Source organism: Melozone crissalis, unplaced genomic scaffold, assembly GCF_028551555.1.
Source record: "Melozone crissalis strain CALT ecotype California unplaced genomic scaffold, PUWL_Pcris_2 ptg000063l_1, whole genome shotgun sequence".
In the NCBI taxonomy this organism is placed as follows: domain Eukaryota; kingdom Metazoa; phylum Chordata; class Aves; order Passeriformes; family Passerellidae; genus Melozone; species Melozone crissalis.
This window is the reverse complement of record NW_026535841.1, coordinates 2,759,726-2,782,700: the sequence shown is the minus strand read 5'-3', so window position 1 is coordinate 2,782,700 and position 22,975 is coordinate 2,759,726. Positions and strand designations below refer to the sequence as shown.

At 64.8% G+C, this 22,975-nt stretch overlaps 2 protein-coding genes across 2 annotated transcripts; both read right to left on the bottom strand.

Annotated features, from left to right (window-relative positions):
• Positions 1–5,775: 5,775 nt before the first annotated feature.
• Positions 5,776–8,152, bottom strand: LIF (LIF interleukin 6 family cytokine). Its single transcript, XM_054289129.1, has 3 exons — positions 8,134–8,152; positions 6,348–6,526; positions 5,776–6,213 (listed from the first exon to the last, which is right to left on the bottom strand). The coding sequence occupies exons 1-3, from the start codon at positions 8,150–8,152 to the stop codon at positions 5,776–5,778; spliced, it is 636 nt and encodes a 211-aa protein (XP_054145104.1).
• A 9,580-nt stretch (positions 8,153–17,732) lies between these two features.
• On the bottom strand, positions 17,733–22,835 carry CASTOR1 (cytosolic arginine sensor for mTORC1 subunit 1). The gene is made up of 9 exons (XM_054288859.1): positions 22,703–22,835; positions 22,521–22,591; positions 19,996–20,189; positions 19,778–19,910; positions 18,938–19,061; positions 18,292–18,405; positions 18,132–18,214; positions 17,918–18,012; positions 17,733–17,838 (listed from the first exon to the last, which is right to left on the bottom strand). Exons 1-9 carry the CDS (start codon positions 22,813–22,815, stop codon positions 17,773–17,775), a joined length of 993 nt encoding a protein of 330 aa, XP_054144834.1. The 5' UTR covers positions 22,816–22,835; the 3' UTR covers positions 17,733–17,772.
• Between the last annotated feature and the right edge of the window lie 140 nt (positions 22,836–22,975).

Here is a 22,975-nt window from a genome sequence, read left to right as displayed (position 1 = left end):
GGGTCAGACCCACCAGTCTCAGCCAGGGCTCTTGTCCCTCTCCCCTTCATACTGAGAGCAACCTCTGCTTTCCCTTCCTGTTTCTCCAGGACTCTCCCCTCCTTTTGCTGACTCTCCAAATTAGTTTTAGTGGGAAAATGGACAGCAGGGGCTCATCTTCCCCCAGAGCTGCACTGATGTGCAGCCAAACATGGCACAGCCCATGTGCCCTGCAGGGCTGGAAGCCACCAGCTGGAGCAGCAGGAGGGGCACAGGGGGCTTCAGGGGCATGTGCCCTCTCTGCAGTCCCTAAGGAGCCTGGGGACCTGCCACAGCTCCTGCTTAGTCCCAGGGCTGGTCCTTCCCCTCCATCCCTGCCAGCCTAATGTGTCTCTCCCAGTGTTGCCTGCTCTTCTGGGAGCCTGCTTGGGATTTGCTTCCAAACAATTTTCTTCCCATCTCTTCACCCTTCCACATCACAAAGTGCCCTCCCTTTGCTTAGGTGAGATCTTTCCCTTGAGCTCTGATTTCCCTCTCAGGGCCAGGAATTATGTTGGCTCAGGCCATCTGAAATGCCTTGTTAAGCAGATGTGTCTCAAACAGCTTCAACCTCACAGGTCCTGCTGAATTTTGGGCTTTGGGCTCAGTCCTCAAGGCAGGTTCCACATCCCATGAGACCCGAGCAGAGCCGGGGTGGAAAAGCCGGGATGTTCACTCCCTTTTGGGCACTGATGTCCGGGTGCTCTGCATGCTGAGGGTCTGCCCAGGGCATTGAGCATTTTCTCGAGCTCCTCCATCGGTGCCAAGCGCAGCCGGGGCTGCGGAAGTGCCCCGGTCTCTGTTAGAGGGCGATAGCAGCGCCGAGATAACCGCGCTATCAGATCCCCGGGGCCGGCCCCGGCCGTCGCTCCAAGGCAGCCCGAATTATCCCCTCCCCGAGGGAGAAGGGTCCCTGAGCCCCGTGCGGGGATCCCCAGCCAGCCCCAGGCTGGGGTGCAGCAGGAGAGGCCGCTCCAGCAGCTCCACAGCGCTGGAGCTGACCCCGCTCCAAACGAGACCAAACACTTGCTGAGCAAAGCTACCGACAGGGGTCTCGGGGGACCGTGGGGATGTGTCATCCCGCTCCCGAGCCAGCCGAGTCCCAGCGGTGTCACACAGAGAGTGGCTCTGCCGGGGGTCCGGATCCTGCCCCCTGCCCTCCCCGGCTCCTGCGGGCCTGTGCCAGGTCCCCTGCTGGGCACGGGGGCGGCTCTCGGAGCCGGGTCCTGCGCCAGAGGTTGCGTTCGTCTCGCCTCCAGCCCATTGTCTTGTTTATTTGTCACGGTTGGTCCCCAATTAGGAGTTCGAGCCGTTTGGGACAAGAACTGTTTCTTCCCATGTGAGCGTGCGGTTCCCGCTCGGCCGGGCTGTGATGTGGCCGGCGACCCGCAGGAGCATCTGCTATTGCAGCAACAGTGCCCGAATGCGTTTCAGATGGGCCCGGCTCTGCTTTGCGTGCTCGGGCCGCCGGCCAGCCCGCGATGGAGCCTCCAGCCGGCCCTCGGGATGCGATGTTCCCGTCCTCGGGGACCCGCCGTGGGGACCTGCTGGGGGGACGGTCACCAGCCAAACGCGTCTGGCCCGTGCCAGCCTTGGGGCACCGCTGGATGGGGAAGGGGCTCTGCCGTGGGCACCCGTGGGTCCGACCCAGCCTGGCTGCGCACGGGGAAAGGCGGGATGCTCCACCTGGGATCTCTCGTGGAGCGACCCGACCGCCACCCCGGCTCTGCCGGCGAGCTCAGCCCGGTTTGGGATGCTCCTGCCCGCTCGGTGCCGGGGATGCAGCGCGGGTCACGCCGCGGAGGGGACGCGCGGCCGAGGGTGCCCCAGCCCCGCACCTGCCCCGCGGACGGCAAGTCCCGTCTGGCCGTGGCCCCGGGGCAGCGCAGGGCCCGTCCGGCCGGGTTCGGCGGCGTCAGGCAGCAGCACATGATCCGCGCCGCGGGGCCAAGGGCTGAGGTCAGTCAGTCACACCCAGGAGCGGCACTGACTTCACCGCGGGCAGGAGCGGCTCCTCACGTACCCCGCTCCCCGAAGGCAGCGCTGACCCGCCGCTCGGGGCCCGCGGTCAGGCCGCTCCGTTATCGGAGCGCGGGCACCGCTCCCATCGCAGGGATGGCTCCCCGGAGCCCCTCCTGGCTCCCGTCCCAGCCAGCCCAGCTCCTCTGCTCCGGAGGGGAGGCACTGACAGGGCCCTGCCGGTGGCGCCGGGGAAGCCGCAGCCCCGGTTCCTTCGCGGGGCTCCCGGTCCGGCCCGCGGGGCTGGCCCGCTTCCCCGGGGCTCCGGCTGGGTGGGATCAGCCGCTGGCTGAGGTAATTGAAAGCCGTTTCCATCCCTCCCGAGCCTGGGGTGAGCAGAGCAGCGCGTCCTGCCTCGCTGGGGCCATGGCACGAACCGGGGGCCACCGCCGGCCCCGGCTCCAAACACTCACGGGAGGGGAGAGAAAGCGATTTGGGGAATTTTAGGGGCTTGTCCACGCGTTTCCAGGGAAGGAAGAGTTAACCCCCCGCCTGCTGCTAATGAGCCTTAACTGAGAATGACCCGGCACAAGGGGAGAAGTGAACCCATTGTCCTCGCCTGTGTTTGACTGTCTTCCAGAGAGACTCATGAAACGCAGAGCCGGGGCGTGAGTTCCCGATTTATGTCAGGAGGCTTGATTTATTGTATTTATTTATTTTTGCCATCTGGTTGAGGAGGGATGTTGAACGCAAGCGTGAGAAATCCAGATGTGCACAGCTCCTGGCTCGCAGCGTCCCCAGCCCCGCTCCCGGCTCCGGCCCTGCCCCCGGGCCCTGCCAGCCCCCGCGCTGCCCGGGGCGGGTCGGTGGCACCCCCTGGCACCACCCTCCGCATCCCTGGCGGAAACGAGGCGTGCGTGTTGACACACAAGGAAAGGCTACGTCTGGATGAGCAGCGCTGGAATTCCCAGCATAGGAAATGTTGGCCATAAACGCCGTGGTGACAATGGGGACACCTGTGTGTCCCCAGCTGCAGGGCCAGGGGTCAGAATGACCCTGGCAGCCACCAGGGAGCCGTGGTGACAAATGCCGCACGACTGGCCCCGGGGCATAATGCCCACCCTAAACTGATGATACCCTGTCCCATGCCTGTGTTTTGGGGGATGTTGTATTGCTTTGAGTGCAGGCAGGAAACGGGCCCCACAAATGGGCTGCAACCTCAAAATGGTCATCCTCCAGGGCAGGGACACCGGGGACACCCAGAGTCCCTTCCCTGGTGGCAGGCTGGGTGATGGAAGAAAGCCACATCATGCATGGGGAGACACCATGGCATGCAGGGATGTCCCTGGGTGTGGGATGGAGGAGCTCGTTCTGTTTTGGCATTCGCCCCTTCCATCAAGGGACAGCAGGGCCAGGCTGGAAATGGGCACAGCTGGCCCTGCTGTCACCACTGTAGCAGCATGAGGCTGCCACTAGCACATGACAGTGCCAGCCTGGGGTCGAACCCATGCCAGGAAACCTCCCATAAGAGCTGGAGGGCACAACCGGGCAGAGGAAGAGGGGCTTAGGGGGCAACTTGTGAATTTCTGTGGTGATCTTTAGGTCGGGGCTCCTCTGAGACACGAGAGATGATCACACAGGATCTTAGCTCATCCTCTTGCTGTCTCATGCCTGGGAGGTTTGGCCAGTGGCCCAAGGGCTCCGGAGGAGGAGGAGGAAAATTTCATCATCCTGCTCTAACGTCTGCTGTATAATCAGGCCCTTGTTAGCCGATACAGCCCCATCGAGGACCCGGCCACTGCTGCAGCCTTAGGTGGTCTTGGCCCCGGCAGAGCTCTGCTGAGCCTCTCCCAGCACAGCCTGGGAAGCGGCTCTGATTTTATCTGGTGTGTCCCCTCCACCTCGCACATGCTCACTCTGCTCCCTCTGCCTCTTCCCAGCCTTTCTCCATTTCCCCAGGAAATTCCAGGGTTGCCAGAGTGGGGCTTCCCACACCGAGGTGCTCCCACACACTGGGATGGTGCCCTCACCGTGATGGTGCCCATGCCATGATGCTCCCCATGCCAGGACAATCCCTGCACCAGGACAATCCCTGCAACAGGATAGTCCCTGCACCAGGATAGTCCCACATCATCCCAGCACTTTTAAGCAGCTGGTGAGTCAATTTAAGCACTCCCTCCACCTGGAAAAATATATTTTCAATCAGCCAATCAGCCAAGCCATAGCAGGTGGGAAGGAAGGAAAGAATGAGGTGACAGGGGACTGATCCACAGCGATGCCCGGAGGGGTTTTGGGGTAGCCCCAAGGGTGTTTTAGGGGAGCAGGGGTGTCTGAGGGTGAGCACAGAAGGCACCCAAGGAAAAGCAGCCAAATACAGTCTGTTTGCATTGGTTTATTTTAAAAAAGTACCGCAAGTATAAAAATAAATATTTAAATTAAGTTCTGGCAATATATTACCACAAATCTTATTAATAATAATTAATTATTATTAACAATAAAATTATAATAGTCAGGTCTCAGTGCACGCTGGGCTTTCCATGAAGTCAATAAATAACACAGCCCGCTCCGGTGCCAGGAGCGAGCCAGCGCCACCTGCCACCGGCCTGGGGCCCTTCCCCATGTCCCCATGTCCCCATGTCCCACATCCCTATGTCCTTGTGTTGCTATGTCCTTGTGTCCCCATGTCCCACATCCCTATGTCCTCATGTCCCCCTGTCCTACATACCTATGTCCTTGTGTCCCCGTGTCCCCACAACCCCATGTCCTTGTGTCCCCATGTCCCACATCCCCATGTCCTTGTGTCCCCATATCCCGTGTCCCCATATCCCATATCCCCACGTCCCCATGTCCCACATCCCTATGTCCTCGTGTCCCTGTGTCCCACATCCCTATGTCTCCATGTCCCCATGTCCCATATCCCTATGTCCTTGCATCCCCATATTCCATGTCTCCATGTCCCCATGTCCCATATCCCTATGTCCTTGTGTCCCCATGTCCCACGTCCCCATGTCCCACATCCCCATGTCCCCATGTCCCACATCCCTATGTCCTTGCATCCCCATATTCCATGTCCCCGTGTCCCCTTGTCCCACGTCCCCACGCCAGGGCTGGATCCAGCCGTGCAAAGCCCAGCTCTTGGCCGTTAGTACATTCAGAGCCCTTCCAAAGGGAAAAGCGCTTTCCCAAATGAGAGGACGTTCCGTGCCCCGCGGTGCCCGCGCGGGGGGATGATGCTCCACAGTGGGGTGACTGTCCCACATAGGTGGCCTTGTCCCAGACGGTGGGACCCAGTCCCAGCCAGCACAGCCACCAGTACCCTCAGTTTGGCTCCTTGCAGGGGAGCCCAGACTCAAAATGTGCAGGGGGAGCGCCGTCCCCACGTCCCTGCATCCCAATGTCCTTCCTCACAATCCTTTCTCCAGGGAAGCGAAGGCGTTCAGACGGTGCTCAGGGGCATCTGTCCGCGTGCTCTCCGTAGTGACACCATCCTTGGGGGACAGTCCGGCCCTGCTGCCACCCCCACGGCTCCCCACACCCCGTGGGAGCCCGGGGATGGCTGAGGCACATCCCGGGACCAGCCCGTGCTCCTCGGGGATGCGCTGCCTCGTCCTGCTGGGTGCTGGCTCTGCCCTGCCCGGACGCTCCGGGCTGACACGTTCACCCCGTCAAGGGGCAATAAATTACCGGAGGGCGGATGGGGCCGGAGCAGGCTCCGGGTAATAAATAGGAAGGCGGGAACTGGGGAGGCAGCGGCGGGGCCGGCCAGCAGCAGAGAGGCAGCGCAGGCGGGGCGGGCGCTCATGAGGGGCTGAGATGAGGTAGGAGGACACGTGCTGCCTGCCCGATGACCTGCACGTACTTCCTGAGCACCTGGCAGCCCTGCTGCTTCTTCTTGAAGGCGCTCTTGCCCTTGGAGCTGTCCCCGTACCTGACGTCCACCTGGAAGATGTTGTAGTTCTTGCAGAGGAGGCAGGTGAGGTTGGAGATGAGGCCTCGGGTGGTCTTGGTGGTGTTGTGGAGCCTCTCGAGGAGCTCTTTGGCCGTGGGGTTGAGCTCCTCCTGGTCGCGCGTGATGTTGCCCAGCGAGGCGTTGAGGAAGGCGAAGAGCTTGTACATGGCCACCATCACCTCCTTCTTGTCGCTCGTCCGGTTGACGCGGAAAGCGGGGAAGAAGATGCCGGCGGGGTTGCAGAGCTTGTCACTCTCGCTGCTGAACGGCTCTCCCTGGCACTTCAGCTGCGAGGAGAGGCTGGTGTCACCCCACGTCCCCCGTGTCCCCCCGCCACCATCCCTGCCGTGTCCCCCTTCCCGCACGGGCGGCTCAGCCGCCCCCCGGCCGTGACCCCCGGCTGTCCCCGAGCGCCACTTACGTAGAGGCTGAAGAGCTCCTGGGCGGTGGCGTTGAGCACGGCCACCTGCCTGCGGGTCTGCTCCTGCACGTTGGAGCGGCACAGGCCGTGGCTGGGGCAGCCCGAGCCGCTCACCAGCAGCGCCCGGCCGGCCACGGGCCGCCGCTGCAGCAGGAGCAGGGCCACGAAGGGCACGACGCCTGTGAGGGGAGAGAGGCCGCTGTCACCCTGGGGTGCTGACTGCCGCTGGTGCATCCGCCGGGGATGATCCCAGAGCCAGGCGCCCAAGGGGAGGGCGTCCAGCTGGAGCAGGGACTCATCCCGCTCGGGTGCGCGTCCAGCCCGGCCGGAGTGCCCAAAGCCCCGCTCTGTCCCGGCCGTGCCGCGCTCCCGTCCCGCTGCCGTGGCCCTCACCTGCCCCCCGGCAGGCGCTCCCCCGCCTCCCTTCCCGGCGGGGGGCCCCGCAGCATTCCCACATTTCGCAAGCGGCCCGGTGGCGACCTGTGGTGTTTAATCAAACGTGCAAGGAGCTTTTTCCTCCGTTATCCTGGTCCGGGCACCTCGGGAGCAAGGCCCCACCCCGGGCCGGCTGACTCAGCGGGGCTCCCTCAAGGAAACCTGCTCTCGGCGTGCCCTCCCTTCTTCCTCCCGCCCCCGGCCCCACCGCCTGCCTCAGTTTCCCCGTCTGAGAAGCGGGCGCAGCGCCGAGGAGCCCCGGGGAGAGACGACGCAGCTGCCTGAGACTGCAGCCAGGAAATCCCTGGCCGCGGAACAAGGGGACCCTTGATCCTGCGGCAGCTGGGTCACCCCGGCTGAGCCTCCTGAGAGCGGGGAGCTGCGAGCCCCGATCCGCGGGAACCCCCAAAGCGGGATCCATCCCTGCTCGGAGAGGCCGAACCGCCTCTGGAGCCGGCCACAGCGCTGGGCAGCCTCGGGAGGGCGGCCTGGGTGTCCCCGCCGCTGGGTGACCCGGGTGACACCGGCAGGGTGGGGGTCCCGCGCCCCAGGCCAAGCCCCCGGGCCGTGACGGGCCCCGAAGCCGCCCGCACTTGTCAGCGCCTCGGAAGTGCCGCCGGTGCTCGGTAATCCCAGCCTCGATTCATTGACCCTGCCCAGGTGGGACAGGACTTACCTGGGCGCGTTCCAGCTCCCTCCCTCGCCCCCGCGCGTCCCCACGGGATGGATCAGATCCCCTGACCCCTCCGGAGCCCCTCTCGCTGTCCCCCCGGCCGCTGTTCCGCCCATCCACAGCTGGACAGGGTCAGGCTCTGCCCCACGTGTGCCGGGGGGTGGGTGGGGAGTCCCCGGTGGGAGCTGCCCCGTGGGACCCCCAGAACGGCTTCTGGGCCGGGGGCTGCTCCCTCCGACCTCTCCTGCACTTGGCAGCCTCCCCATCCTTGCACCGCTCGGCTTGAGGCATCGGGAGACCCACAAGGAGGATAAGCAGGAGTGGGGCGGGGGGGGAAAAGTATTTAAAAGTACAAAAAATAAAAAAAAAATCCCCCCCTCCTCGAGATTTTTTTTTTTCCTTGGAAGCATTTCCAGTTATATAAGTGTCCAGATGTTGGCCGGACCGAGCCAGCGCCGCGCTCCGCTGCCGCTGCCAATTCCCAGAGATGCTCATCCCGGGGGGGACGCGGCGCGGCGGGAGCCCCGCTCCGGCTCCAGCGGCGCTTCCAGCCGGGCCCCGGGCCCCGCCTGCCCCCGAGCATCACCGGCAAACGGAGGGGAGGGGGAGGAAAGAAGGGGAGGGGGAGGAGGGGAAATAGTATCCCCAAAGTCGGATTTTCTTGATTTTTTTTTTTACCTGCCGGTACGAACTTCATTGTGAGCCGCGTCCCGGGAGCGACTTAATAGGGATTGGTGTTGGCAGAGGAAGTTTTCAGAAATTCATGTTCATACTGGGGGACTTCTCGGGGTTTATATACCGGTCTCCGGCAGACAGCCTGTGTTGTAAGAGGGGAGGAGAGAGGGGAGGCTGGGAGAATCGAGTATCGCTGTTCCTATTCACATCGCAGGAAGTCTTAGAAATAAAAAGTTCTATCAAATAATTGGTGACACAGTGCATTTTGTTTTGTTTTACGCGCGGGTCGGGGAAGTGATGAATTGCGGTGGGCTGGGGGGGATGAATCGAAGCCCCCCAGGGGAGCAGCGCGGCCGCACGTGGGGTTCGGGGGTGTCGAGGCGCGGGCAGGAGGAGCCGCGGGGCCGGGGCTCAGCTCGTTCACCCCCGAGGCCCCTCCGGCCGCCGGAGCAGGCAATAAAATTAACGAGGTAAAGCAGCCTGGCTTGGAGTTGGTTCGGGGTTGGTTTGGGGTTGGTTTGGGGTTGGTTTGGGGCTGGTTCGGGGTTGGTTTGTGGTTGGTTTGGGGTTGGTTTGGGGTTGGTTTGGGGCTGGTTTGGGGTGTTGGAGGGACGGAGGGCGCGGGAAGGGGCGGTGGGCGCCGCGCTCCTCGGTCACGGCGGGATGGCCGCGGTGTCCCCCAGCCCGCCGCGGGCTCAGCCCTTCGGGCACAAGGATTATCAGCCAAGGGTGGGTTTTCTGCCGCAAAAAGGACAAACCCACCCAGGGGAGAGGCCGGACCGGCCCCCCCAGGGTTAACCCTTGCCTCGGCGGGGCTGTCCCCGGCCTGGAGCAGACAGGAGGGCGCTGGGTCACGGTCCCGCGGGGACTCCATGGGATCTGGACACTGCGGGGCTGTTCGCTGCCCGATTTGGGCGAAAAACAGGTTAAATGGATTTTTTTTGGTCCTTCTCTCTATTTTTTCCTCACGGGGCCGGACTGAAGCTTTAATCAGGTTTAGCGAGTTTGTGCCCCGGCAGGTGAACCCGCGGTGACAGCCCAGGAACGGTGGCGCAAGAGCCACCACGACCCCGAGCGTCCCCACTTGGGGGGGACACGGCCAGGGGGGACAAGGAGACCCCTCTGTGCCTGCTGGGTCGGGCCGTGGCCGCTGCGTGCCTCAGTTTCCCCGTGCACGGAGCAGCCTGGTGGCATTGATGCCTCAGCCCAGTTTAGCCCAGTCTGGTCCCAGCGGGACACCAGGGATGAGCTGGGGACTGTGGAGGGCGGGGACGATGGGCTCCATCTCCCTCCCTGCAGCCTCATCCCGGTGTTTTTGGGATTTGGGGAGCAGCACATCACATATTGATGGATATCTGATGGCCTGACACACCTAATTAGCCGAGGAATTAATAGCACTTAATTATTGGCATAGGGAACCCCCTGGGTGGTGTGTGCAGGGGTTGACATGGATTTGCTCCTTTCTTGGATTTCCCAGGGGTGACTGAGTCTAGGCTGGAGCTGAGCCGGGCTTTGGGGTCTCCCGAGGGCTGTGGGACCCCTGGTCATGGTGGGGTCACCAAGGTGACACCGGTGTCCCCTCCTGCAGCTCAGCCTTGGGGCAAAAGCGTTAGCATTAAAGGATGGGGTTCCTCCGGGGAAAAAGGCAAACCCATGGGGAGACTGCACCTGTGCAGGGGGGATGCTCCGGCGGGAAAACCCAAATTCCTGCTCCAGACAGGCTGGACAGGGAGAGGCAGAACGGGAGATGCCAGGGCGGGAGGTACCAGGAGGGGAGGTGATGCCCGGGAATGTCCCTTCCCCGGTCCCTTTGGCAGCAGGGACATCCCGATGCCGGTGGAGACACCTTGGGCAGCAGGAGGAGCCCCTGACAGGGAGGGAGAGGGAAGGGGCCGGGGGAGCCCCCCCTGCCAGGAGAGACTGAGGGCCGGGGGGATCTGTGGGGTTTGGGGGCCCCAGGAGGAGCTGGGGCAGGTTGGTCAGGGGGAGCTGTCCCCAGTGTCCCCACTGTCCCCAGTGTCCCCGCTGCCCCCTCCGTCCCCACCACCGACCTGCCCAGGGACAAGAGGACAAGCTCCGGGTGCTCCAAGGCCGCCGCTGCTGCTCCTCTGGGCCCCTCCGAGCGCTCCCTCCTGAGCATCCCTGCCCACCGCTGTCCTCAGCTCCATGGCAGACACCCCACCCCGTCCCTGTCCCTGTCCCCTTCCTGTCCCCATGATGCCTCTCTGCCGAATCCCTGTCCCCCTTCTGTTCCCTCTTCCCTGTCCCTATGCTGCCCCTTCTCATCCCTGTCCCGTGTCCGCTCATCCCGATCTCATCCCTGTCACATCCCTGTCCCCTTCCCTGTCCCCATTCCCGTCCCATCCCTGTCCCCATCCCGGTCCCTTCCTTGTCCCATCCCTGTCGCCTTCACTGTCCCCATCCCCGTCCCTTTCCTGTCTCCATCCCGGTCCCATCTCTATCCCCATCCCTATCCCATCCTTGTCCCATCCTTGTCCCATCCTTTTCCCATCCCTGTCCCATCCCTGTCCCCGTGCTGCCCCCTGCTGCCCCAGCCCAGAATTGCCTCTCCCCATCCCGTAATTGCCCCCACTGCCCCATCCCGACTCAGAACTGCCCCATCCCATCTCTGCTCTGCAGCTGCCCCCTGCCCCTTCCCCACCCCGGACCTCTCCTGTCCCCTGCCAGCCGCTGTCCCCTGCTGCCCTTCCCCGTCCCATCACTGCCCCCCAGCCCCTCTCAGAACTGCCCCAGCCCCTCTCACAACTGCCCCAGACCCTCCCAGAACTGCTCCAGCTCCCCTCATTACTGCCCCACCCCATAATTTCCCCCTACGCCCCATCCTTATCCCCCCCAGGTCCCCATCCCACGGTGTCCCCGTGCAGGGGGACACCCCGATTCCAGGGACACCCCGAATCCAGGGTCACCCCAGTTCTAGGGTCACCCCGATCCCAGGGTCAACCCAATTCTAGGGACACCTTGATTCCAGGGACACCCTGATTCTAGGGACTCGCAGATTCCATGGATACCCCGATTCCAGGGACGCCTCCATTCCAGGGACACTCCGGTTCCAGGGACACCAAAAGCCCCGGGTGTCCCCCAGGAGTGGGGACGAGGCTGTGGTGGGATCGGGGGTGCCCGGGGGTGCCCGGGGAGCCCTCCCGGGGGGCTGAGCAGGGCCTGAGCGGGGCAGGAGCTCCTGGTGCTGGAAATCCAGAGCTCAGTAATGGAGGGCACCAAATTCCCCTTTGGCTCCCTATGGGTCCCTGTTGGGGCTGCCTCCCCTGTCCCTGTGCCCACCGATGTCACCCCAGTGGTGCCACCCCACTCCCTGCACCCCAGCGGTGCCACCCCAGCAGTGTCACCCACATTTTTTCCCATGAGTGGGCACTGTGGTTCCCTTGTGTGTCCCCTTGGGGACACGAGAGAAGCCAGCAGCCCTGCAGTGACACTCAGCTGGTGTCACCCGGTGTTTAGGGTGCCCCAGCCCTGCGGGGGTCACGTACCTGCACCCCTGGTGGTGGCACCGTCACGGTCACTCACAGCACGCCGAGCTGGCCCGGGCTGCTTCATGGTGACATTGTCCCCGCACGGGTGTCCCCGGCTGGCCGTGGTGGCCGTGCTGGTGGCACTGCCACGACTGAGTCAGGCTCGGTGCCGGGCGCTCGGGCACACGGCACCAGGGAACGAGTGACTCCAGGGGACACATGACCAGGTCTTGGGAGTTTTGACTCAGAGGTGGCAGCGGGTGGTTCGGTCCCCGTGGTGGCCCTGGGCAGGGTGCAGGACACTGCACTCAGCGCGGCTGTGGTGGTGGCCCACACGGGGCTGTGACGTGTGGCACAAGGTGTCGTGTGGCCTGTGCCACACCATGGCACATCCCTGGCAGTGCCAGGCCCTGTGGTGGCACACCACAGCCTGTCATGTCACATGCCCTGTGCCACAGTGTCGTGTGCCACGTCCTGTGCCACATCCCCTCGTGTGCCACATTGTGTGCCATGCCACGGGCCACATCCCAGCTTGTGCCAATGCCATTTGTCGCACTGCATTTTCTCACATGCCCCACACCACCCCATGGCACATCCCCTGTGCCCTGGCAAGGACATCAGGCACAGCCTGGCCACCAGAGCTCAGCTCTCCCTGCCCACAGCCACCAGGACAGACACAGGGACAGAGGGACACAGGGACACGACGTCTCAGTGGCCCACAGGCCAAGGTCAGCCCTTTATTTCCTTCTGGCATTGTACAAAAATAAAGAAGTGCCACATGGGCAGGGGCACTGCCCTTCTCTGTGTGTACCAAAAATATCAATATTCATAAATAAATCCTTGTGATGTTCATACTTTAACACCGTACAAAAAATATAATAAAAATAGATATTTATATATTAGAAATGTCCTTAAATACGTCTGCAAGCTGCAGGAGTTAAATTAACTCTAACGATCAATAAATACCATACAGTAACAAATAATAATGTATAAATTAGGGGGGAGGCAGTGGGGGCTGTCACCCACTGTCACAGTGCAGTGGCCGGGGCTGGGTCCCTGCTGGGCACAGTCAGGGCTGTGGTGGCACAGGGGGGGACACGGAGGGGACACGGAGGGGACAGGGATGGATGAGAGCACAGGGGACACAACACAGGGATGTGCAAAGGGACGCTGAGAGCACAGGGGACACTGAGGGCACAGAGATGTGCAAAGGGACACCGAGCACAGGGGACGCTGAGAGCACAGGGGACACTGAAGGCACAGGGATGTGCAGAGGGACACTGAGGGCACAGGGGACACCGGGCACACAGGGATGTGCAAAGGGACACCGAGCTCGGGGGCACCGAGGGCCACACAGGCCGTGCAGGGAGCCAGGATTGCGCTCCCAGTTGCTCCCCGGGAGCAGAGCTGGCCGCGGGGTGACAGCACAGGGGTGACAGCCCCGGGGACAGCCGCCGGTGGCAGCGGCGCTCTCCGTGGGCCCGCGGCGGGTGCTGGGCGAGCAGCTCTGAGTCAGGCTGTGTCAGCCGACCCATTGAATCACTGGAAAATCCAGCAGAGCCCGGGGACAGGGAACAGCACCCGGGGGACCCCCGGCTCCACCGGGACCACCTGGATCGCGGGGAAAGCGGGGCGGGGTGCGGCAGAGCCAGCCGGGGCTGTCCTGCAGCCCAGCGGCGGCTCGGGGACAGCAGGGTCCCCGCAGGAGCGGAGATGCTGTCAGCGCGTCCGTCCGAGCCCTGGCTGCGGGGAGCGGGAGCGGCTCCGGGGGCATCCCGGCCGTCGGACGCCTCTCCGCGCTGGGAACGGGGCTGGGATCGCCTCACACGGATGGAGATGGAGGTGACGGAGGTGATGGAGCCGCACACGGGAGATGGCGGCAGGGCTGCCCTAAGGCCGTGCGGGCCGCCCCGAGCCCCGGGTCGCTCCCCCGTTGCCCTGGTCCCGGCGGGTCCGGCCGCTCCCGGCGCTCAGCTCCGCGCTGCGCTCGGCCATGAAGCGGGCGTAGCTCCAGAGGGTCCGGCAGCCCTGCAGCTTCTGTTGGAAGATGCCGAGGGATGCCGCGGGGCTGGGGAGGGGCCGGCGGCCGGGCCGGGGGCTGGGGGCCGGGAACAGCCCCGCCAGGTTGCTGAGGAGCGCTCGCACCTTCCGGTGGGTCCTGCTCAAGCGGCGAAGGATCTCGGCCTCGGGGGGGTGGAGGTCGCGCTGGTGGCGGATGATGTCCCGCAGCGCCCGCTCCATGTGCACCATCGGCCTCCGCAGCCGCCGCAGCCCCCAGGGCCCCCTGCCCGCCCTCTGCAGCCACGCGGGGCGGGTGTCGGTGCGGCACATGCCGTGCATGTCCAGCAGCTGCTCCTTCTCCTGCCCAGAGATTGAGGATCAGGGATGTGGAAGCGGCTCGGGGACCGCCCCCCGCTGCCCTGTGTGGGGACAGGCGCGACCCCTCGCCCTGGGGAGGGGGACTCACGTAGAAGGTGAAGAGTTCCTGCGCGTCCTCGGCCATGAGCCGCACCAGCGCCTGCGTCTGCGGCACGGTGGGCGCCAGCGGGGACCTGCCCCCCTGGCCCGGCACCGCCCAGAGGATGAGGAGCCCCCTGGTGACAGCTGGGGACGAAGAGGAGGGAGTCAGAGGCCATTGGGGCATCGCTGGGTGCAGGGACAGAGCCCTCTCTCACAGGGTCACCATCCCCGTGCCGGGAATGCTGCCTGCACCACAGACCCTGCGCCAAAAACCTGCTGGGTTCATCCATCCATCCATCCATCCATCCATCCATCCATCCATCCATCCGGAGGAGGATGAGGAGGGTGCTGAGGTGCTGTGGAGCTGCCGGCATGCACACAACAACCACAGCAGCTCCCCCTGCAGCGCGGGCCCCCGCCAAGGAGGGGACAGCAGCGACACTCCTGGATCCAGTCCCGCTGTCCGGCTCTGCCAGGCACTGTCCCAGTCCCTCTGTCACCCACAGGACGGTGGCTGTGGCACTGGGCTCACACAGCCTCTGTCCCTCTGGGCAAGCTGACCCCTGACCTTCCGCCATGGGTCCCCAAGCTGTCCCCTCCCAGCATCCCCTCCCTCCCAGTGCTCCCCGTGTGCCACAGCGGGCAGCGTCCCCGTCCCCGTCCACGCCAGCGCCCGAGGGGGGCGACAGCGCCGTGGCACAGGCTCGGTGCCACCTGCCCCGGCAGTCAGGGGGCCCCGCGAGAGGGGACACGGGGCTGGGGCCCACGGGCACACCGGGCACACGTGGGCACCCGCGGGCACACCCGGGCACACACGTACCTGCCAGCAGTGCCCAGGGCCGCCCGTCGCACCGCATGGCCGGGCAGGGTGTCCGCCCGGGCTGGCACAGGCACTTCCTTGAGCGCTCGGCGAGGGGAAGCGGCTTTAAAAGCGCACCCGAGTAACCCCCGCCCCCGAGGGTGAGAAGGAAGCTCCGTCCCAAAGAGCCGGCAGGAGGGTGGATGGGGATGTTCTTCGAGTCAGTTCCTCGAGGGAGTCCGGGGCCGTGCGGGGAGGCTGCGGTGCCACCCGGGTCCGGCGGGACCCCCGGTCCCGGTTCTTGGGACAGAAACCCTTTGGGTCACGCTGGTGTCACCCTCAGCGCCCGACAGGCTGAACTGAAACCAGCGCCGGCTGCCCCGAAACCTCAATGCAAAAGAGGCCGGCTGGCAGCGGGGACAGGGATGTCACCCGTGTGCCACCACGGGGGGTTCGCATCCCAAATCCGGCTGTGGGAGGCAAAAATCCACCCTGGCAAAGAGCGAGGTGCAGGTGTGGGATCGGCACGGCATCCCAGCACTGCCCGGTGCTCCGGGATGCTCCTTCCCTGCTCACAGCCACCCTCACCTCTGGGTGACAAATTTGGGTGCTGAACCGAGCGGGGACCCCAGGCTGAGCCCGGCAGCACCCACGGCAACACCGAGGGTGCCGGGTATTGCCCAAGGCAGCGCTGCCCCTTGTGCAATGCTGTCCTGGGAGAGCCCTGGGGCTGCCACGGCCTCGGCACAGCCCGCAGCGCCAGGACAGTCCCCTCTGTCCCCTCTGTCCCCTCTGTCCCCTCTTCCTGGCAGGCGGAGCCCGCACCCGCAGGGGTTTTCCCGTTCCTGGGAGGTGAATGGCTCTGCTCAGAGTGCCGAGGTGTCGCAATCCCGTGGATTTTGGTGACCCTGGCCGAATTTACGCATTTGGAGAGTTCGGTGATGGGGCAGGGACACAAGGCAGAAGTTAACAGCTCCTTCCAGGAAGAAGGATGCAGCGCTCACTCACTTTTAGAAGTATTTTGTTTTCCCAGAATTTCCCTGCCCAGCCGCAACAACCTGCACGCTCTGCTTCCTCCACCCACCGCCTGTGACGGCTCCTCCTCTTCCTCCTGCCCGCAGCCGTTCCGTGGGGCCGGGGGGTGCCCAGGACAGTCCTGGAGAGGTAGAGGAACCAGGAGAAGAACTTGCTTGTTCCACAGCAGTTTGTCCATCCCTCGGGCTGCCTCGACAGGCTGTTCACTTGTGTGTCCGTCCGTCCGTCCATCCATCCATCCATCCATCCAATCCATCCTCATCCATCCATCCATCCATCCATCCATCCAATCCATCCAAGAATTCCTCCACCTGTTCAGCTATGCATTTACCTCTCCATCCATCCATCCATCCATCCATCCATCCATCCATCCCCTGCCATGAGGGTGATCAGGGAGAGCTCTCCCCTGCTCACAGCTGGCCCTGTCCCCCCCATATGGCTCTGTCACCCCCTGGGCTGGGCCAGCAGGACCCCATGGCGTGGCCACCCCGCTGTGGCCAGGGCTGTGCAATAGCAGGGGACAGAAATAGCTCTGGTGACCGCAGGGCCAGCAGCAGTTTCTTCATCGCGGGAGCGTCAGCGGCGTCCCATGACTCGGAGAAGGGAGCGAGACAGGAAGGAGAGAGCCCGTGGAGCTGGCAGGAAGCTGGAGGCTGCAAGAGCCCGGGGCTGACGTGGGCACGATGCGCCAGGAGGGGGGCACAGCCCTGCCCGGAACGAGGGAGAGCAGGGGATGGCTTTGGGGACAGGGTGGGAGCAGAGGTCCCACCAGGCTCCTGCTGGGTCTGGCTGAGGGCCAGGCTCCTCTGGGGGCACCCCTGGCTGCAGCACCCACCCCATGCACCCCACTTTGGCACAGGATGCCATGATGCCAGCAAGGGAAGAGGATGTGGGGACACGGTGGCAGTGTGACAGGGACACCCCCAGGCCAGGGGTCAAGCTCCTGCCTCAGTTTCCCCCCAGTCTGGCCCTGTGTGGGGCAGGGGGAGGGCATAAATGTGGGTCTGGGTTTCCCCAGGGTCAGTGATTTGCTGGGGGCTGCAGCTTTAACCCATTTGTTCACCCAAACTACAGAGCAGAGAAAGTGGCTGTGTCCCAGCCAGACTCTGTCCCCCTGTCCCATCCCAGCCCCTGCCACCAACACAGAGACCAGCCCTGAGCAACCTCCCTGGGCTACACAGAAATAAAAATAATAAGAATTTTATTGACTTATCAAAAACTATGTGAAAATACAACTCGTGAGGGGCTGGGAGTCACTGTCACCCCTCCCTGACAGGTGACAGCCAGCACTGGCATTGAACCAGAGCCCCCCCACTGGCCCCTTGGGGATTTTTGGGGTGCCAGGGGTAAGCCCAGCTCCAGGAGTGCTCTCCCCTCCATGGGGCTGCTCCAGGGCTGTCCCTGAGCATCGTGGCCACCGCTCCCCTCCCAAGGGGACACGTGCCATCAGCCCCAGGCTGTCCCCTATAGCACCACGGTGGCACAGCATTGCTCTTTGGCATGTCCCCTCCACCTAACACACCCACTGTCCCTGGATCACCCACCCCACCCAGGCCAGGCCAGAGGGAGAGGATGGCACCCAGGGACTGCCCCTCTCCTTGTGCCCACTGCCACAAGGCCACCACGTCCCCAAAGCCACCACAGCCCCAGCACAAAGGGAGCGACGCTGTGCCCGGCTCTGTGCTGGGGGATCATTAAAGTGAGCAATTAATGACAGGGGTGGGGAGCAGGGGGACACCACGCTGGGACAGCCAGCCTGGGGACAGCCAGCCTGGGGGACACCACACTGGGACAGCCAGCCTGGGGACAGCCAGCCTGGGGACACCACGCAGGGACAGCCGGCCTGGGGACAGCCAGGCGCTATCTGCCGCTCTCCTGCCGCTGCTGCAGCAGCTGGATCACCTCAGCAATGCCCTCCTCGGGGACCTGCGGGACACAGAGGGGGTGTCAGCCTCAGGGGACACCCCGGGGCTGGCAGGGGTGCCCGGGGAGGGGCAGGGCTCACCAGGGCGTGATCGAAGTTGAAGGTGCTGATGTAATAGGCCGAGATGTCGGCGGCCGCCAGCGGCTCCGCGATCTGCGCCACAATGCCACACTCGTCTGGGGACAAAGCGGCCTCGGGTCACTGCCACGGGGACACGCGGGGACAGCAGTGCCCCACAGCACCCCCTGGGTGGCGGTGGCACAGGAGGGGACACGGCCAGCAGGGCCACACTCACCAAAGCCGAGGGGCTGCCCCCCGATGCGCACCATGCGCCACAGCTCGCCCGTGGAGCTGGTCAGCAGCAGGTCACTGGGGAAACTGAGGGACAAGGGCAAGTGTCACCCCCTCCCCGAGCCCCCAGAGGCAGGGACAGACGGCCCCGGGGCGGCACCTACCGCTTCTGGGTGTCGGCATCCATCACGATGGAGATGTAGCCCTCGATGAGGGAGAAGGAGAAGAAGGTGATGGAGTCCAGGTCCTGGCTGCCGGCGGCTGCATCCCACGGGGGGCTGCGAGGGACAAGGCGACACTGAGAGGGGTCACACCCCCAAAATGGGGAGCAGAAGGGCTTGGTGGGGGCTCTGGGTGTCTGAGCATATGCTGGGTGCTGCAGGGTGGGGGAGAGGGGACAGGAGCAGGTGTCCCCACAGGGTCTGCAGCTCACAGGTGACAATAGGTTTTGGGTCACTCTCAAAAGGACAGGGTCACTCTGGGTCAGGAGCATGGCACCAGCAGGGATCCCATCCCAGGGGACACTGAGAGCCCCAACAGAAGCATTCCCTCCCCCCAGCACTGTTCCCACTGCCTTTCCCAAACCCACCCCCTCCTGCCTTAGTCTCCCACTGGGATTTGGTACAATGGTGGCTTTGTCCCTTGTGTCACCTCGGGGTTCCCACCCCTCACTGTGGGTGACAAAACCAGTTTGGAAAACACACCCAGAGTCTGAACACCCACTGGGACCAATGGCAGGGAGCAGTGTCACCGCAGTTCAGGTGGCACCAGGCCAGAGGCCACCCCCACGTCCCCATCCCCGGGACTCACCTGTGGGAGTAGAAGAGGACGTCGATGAGCATGGTGGCAATGGCGGGCAGCGTGTCGGGGGCCACCGTGAGGACACAGAAGCGCGTCTGGGGGCTCTGCACCGGGTGCAGCGTGGGGCTGGCGGCTGGCAGGGGAACGGCGGCGCGTCAGGCCTGGGGACAGCTCGGGGACAGTCCCGCAGTGCCACCCCGTGGCCACCGCGCCCGCAGCCCCAAGTCCCAAAGGATGTGGGTACCACGGCTGGGAGCTGCAGCATCTCAGTGGGGACTGGGTGGCCCCAAAATGGGCATCTCCAGTGGGAACTGGAGCATCTCCAGTGGGGTCCCTCAGACACGCAGGTACCACTGGTGGGAGCAGGAGCACCTTGGCAGGGGACAGGGTGACCATGGGGGTCCCCCAGGATGTGGGAACCATCCATGGGAGCAGCATCTTGGCAGGGACTGCGTGGCTCTGGGACAGTGTGGTCCGGGGACAGAGTGGCCTTGGAGGTCCCCCAAAGATGTGGGTTCCACTGGTGGGAGGTGGATCAACTCATCGGGGACTGGGTGGCACTGGGACAGGGTGGCTCTGGAGGCCCCTCAAGGATATGGGTACCACCCATGGGAGCGGCACCCTGGCAAGGACTGGGTGGCTCTGGGACAGTGTGGTCTGGGGACAGGGCCACACTTTGGGAGGTCCCCCAAAGATGTGGGTTCCACTGGTGGGATCTGGATCATCTCACTGGGGACTGGGTGGCCCTGGGACAGGGTGGCTCTGGAGGTCCCTCAAGGAAATGGGTACCACGGGCTGTGCTGGAGCACCTGGGTGGCCCCAGGGGACACAGAGCCCAGCGTCACTCACGTGGCTTGGGCTTGAGGAAGCCGTTGCTGACGTCATCACAGGTGACAGGGACACACTCGCCACCCTCCTCCTTGTAGATGTCGAACTCCCCAGCCAGCGTGTGGATCACCACGGGCAGGTCCCGCTCCCGCACCTGCCCCGGAGCGGGATCAGCACTGCCACCCTCCTCAGGGCCCTGGGACAGCCAGCCAGGTGTCCCCGTGCCCTGTGCCACTCACCAGGATGAAGTCGGTCTGGTACGTGGAGAGCATCAGCACCGAGACGTGGTGCTCGGCTAGCGGCGCGATGACCGAGCGCGCGATCTTGGTGACACCGGTGGCCTGGCAGCCGGGCGGCTCCCGCCCGTTGGAGACCACGCTGAGCACCAGCCACGTGGAATCTGCCACCTGCATGAACTCGGAGGGTGGCAGCTCTGCGGGGGACAAGGGACACTGAGGTGGGTGGCTCCGCAGGGCTGGGCACAGCCACAGAGCCAGGGCCAGCTCAGGCACTGCATGTCACACTGTCCCCAGCGCCAGCTCAGGCACTGTGCCACACTGTCCCCAGCGCCAGCTCAGGCACTGCGTGTCACACTGTCCCCAGCGCCAGCTCAGGCACTGCATGTCACACTGTCCCCAGGGCCAGCTCAGGCACTGTGTGCCACACTGTCCCATGGCTGATCCCCCAGTCAGGATCAGCCCCAGGTGTGGGACACTTGTTTGGGGTGCAGATCCACAGGTGGAATGAGCCAGACAGGGCTCAGCTGCTCCACCCTGGGATTTGGCCATAGGGATGAGGGGGGCCAAGGCTAAGCCCCCCAAACCCCAAGATGTGTCTCTCCTCCCTGTGCCAGCACCCCCGGCTGGGTGCAGGGGGGTTGGCATTGCACCCCAAAACCAGCACCACCAGGGCCGTGGGGCTGCCCCGCTCATCCTCTACCCTCGAGGAGCCCCCAGCCCCATGCCCATCACCAGGGATGTTCAGGGATGCACACAGGGCATTGGAGGGGACAAGGGGAGGGTCACCCCGCTGCCCTGGAGGTCCCAGCACATGGTGCCAGCCTGGTGGAGAGAGCCCAGGCTGGCAGAGGGGCACAGCTGCTTCCCAAAGATCTGCTGGTGTTGGCAGGGTGGGCATAGGCCAGCTGCTCCTGCCTCCCACCCTCCTGCCCAGGAGAGGGGCTGGCACTGCTGGGGCACCCCAGGACTCGGCCAGGCTGTCCTCTCCTCTCTGGGCTCCCCTTCCCAGCACGGGACAGGCCAGGGCCCCCAGGGGTCTCCAGTCCACCCCTGCCATGCAGGAAAGGTGGGAGCAGCTCCCATGGGAGGTCACACAAGCCCCCAGCCCTTCCGTGGGCACCCGGTGCCCAAGCCCGGCTGAGACCCCAGACCCATCACACCAGTGGTGGGGGGGATGTCACACGGGGGGTCCAGCACGCACTGAGGGGACCCCTGAGGGGACAGGCTCCGCACCCCGCTCCCAAACCCGGCCGGGCAGGGCGGAGCGGGGCCGGATCCAGGGCCCGGCGGGTGTTCCCAGCGCCTGTTCCTGTGCAGGAAGCGCCAGAACAGCCTCGGCTCCGGCCCAGCGCCCAGTGCTGGGAACAGAGGGGCGGGACAGGGACTCGGGGACATGGGGACATGGGGACTTGTCCCAGAGCTCAGCGTTTAATTGCTTTTCAACACCACCCTGGGCGAGGCCGAATGCAAGGGGACCTCGCCGTCCCTGTGTCACCCAGCCCAGGGCTTTATCCTGAACCCAAGGGAAGGGGGGGCGCAGCTCTCCTCTGCTGGGGGTCCCCTTCCAGCCTGGCAGCGGGGGACACCGGCAGCCCCCAGCCTAGGGGGGTTCACGGGGCACTGCGGGGCCATTGTTCAGCACTTCCCGCCCTCCCCTCGGGATTGAGGGATATTTGTGTGCAGGCCTCAAAATAAAACAATGCATGGGGAACAGCTCTGGCTCTGGGAGCGGGGAGAGCCCGGGACATGGTCCCGCTCCACAGCACAAGGAGCTGAGCCTGGGAGCCGGCCGTGAGTGCCCGTGGCCGGAGCGCTGCCCCTCGTTCCCTGGGTCACGGTCTAGGCAGGAAGGTTTGGGCGTGGGGAGGCGGGCCGGGATCCGGACCCTCCGGCTCGGCCCGTCGGGCCGGTACCGGGGCAGGGCTGGCGGCGAGGGTGATGCACGGCACACACCGGGTCACCAATGGCACCTCCCTGGGACAGGGACCGGCTTGGAAGGGATCAAACCGCCCCAGGACACCCCAAAAGCTGACCCTGCTGCCGGACAGGGCTCACCCTGCCAGCCTGGCTGGGCCTGTGCTTTGCCCTCCTCTGCCAAGCTCCAGCTGGCCCTCGCAGGGAGGAGGGACGGGATGAAATCGGACGCGGGAATGATGACAGGAGCGCTGCCAGAGCCTGGAGCGCTGCCCGCGGGCATCCCGGGAGGTGCCTGCGCCCTGCCGGGAGCACCCGGGCTTCGGGGGACACCTCCGCCCGGTGCCACGAGCCGGGGGACACCTCTGCCCGGTGCCACGGAGCCGGGGGACACCTCTGCCCGGGAGGGGCTGCCGGAGCGAGGGCAGCCACGCCGGAGAGCCTCGGCCGGGCAAGCCGGCACATCCCCGGCGCAGGCGCCGAGGGGACGGGACGGGCACGTTCCGAGGGAGCCAGGCACAAGCCGGGACTCGCTCCCTGGGCCCAGGCGCGGAGCCGGGCTGGGGACGCGCACAGTGGTGCCCGCGGTGCCAGCCCGCCCTGCTCGGTACCTTTGAAGCCCTCCTCGTCCAGCATGACCGTGTAGTCCTCGGGGGTCTCCGTCAGGCTGAAGAACTTGCATCTGAAGCAGAAAAAATCGGTGCTGCTGACCTCAAAACCGCCAGCGTCTCCCGGGGCCGGGAGTCGGGGGGGAAGAAGAGGAGGAGGAGGGTGGGGGGAGAGAGGCCGGTACCGGCAGCGCTGGGGCAGGAAGAGCAGCTTGAGCAGCGGGTGGGTGTAGAGCCAGAGCCCGCGGCGGGCCAGGCTCAGCACCCGCACCCGGTGCTCCAGGATGTGCAGGTCCATGGCGGCCGCGCCGCCTCGGGAGCCGCCGCCGCCGCCGCTATAAGGGCGCACACGGGCCCGCCCCGGAACCGCCCCGCATCGCCCCGGGACCGGCCCAGGCCCGCCCCGCATTGCCCCGGGACCGCCTCGCTTCGCCCCGGAACCGCCCTGGGACCGCCCC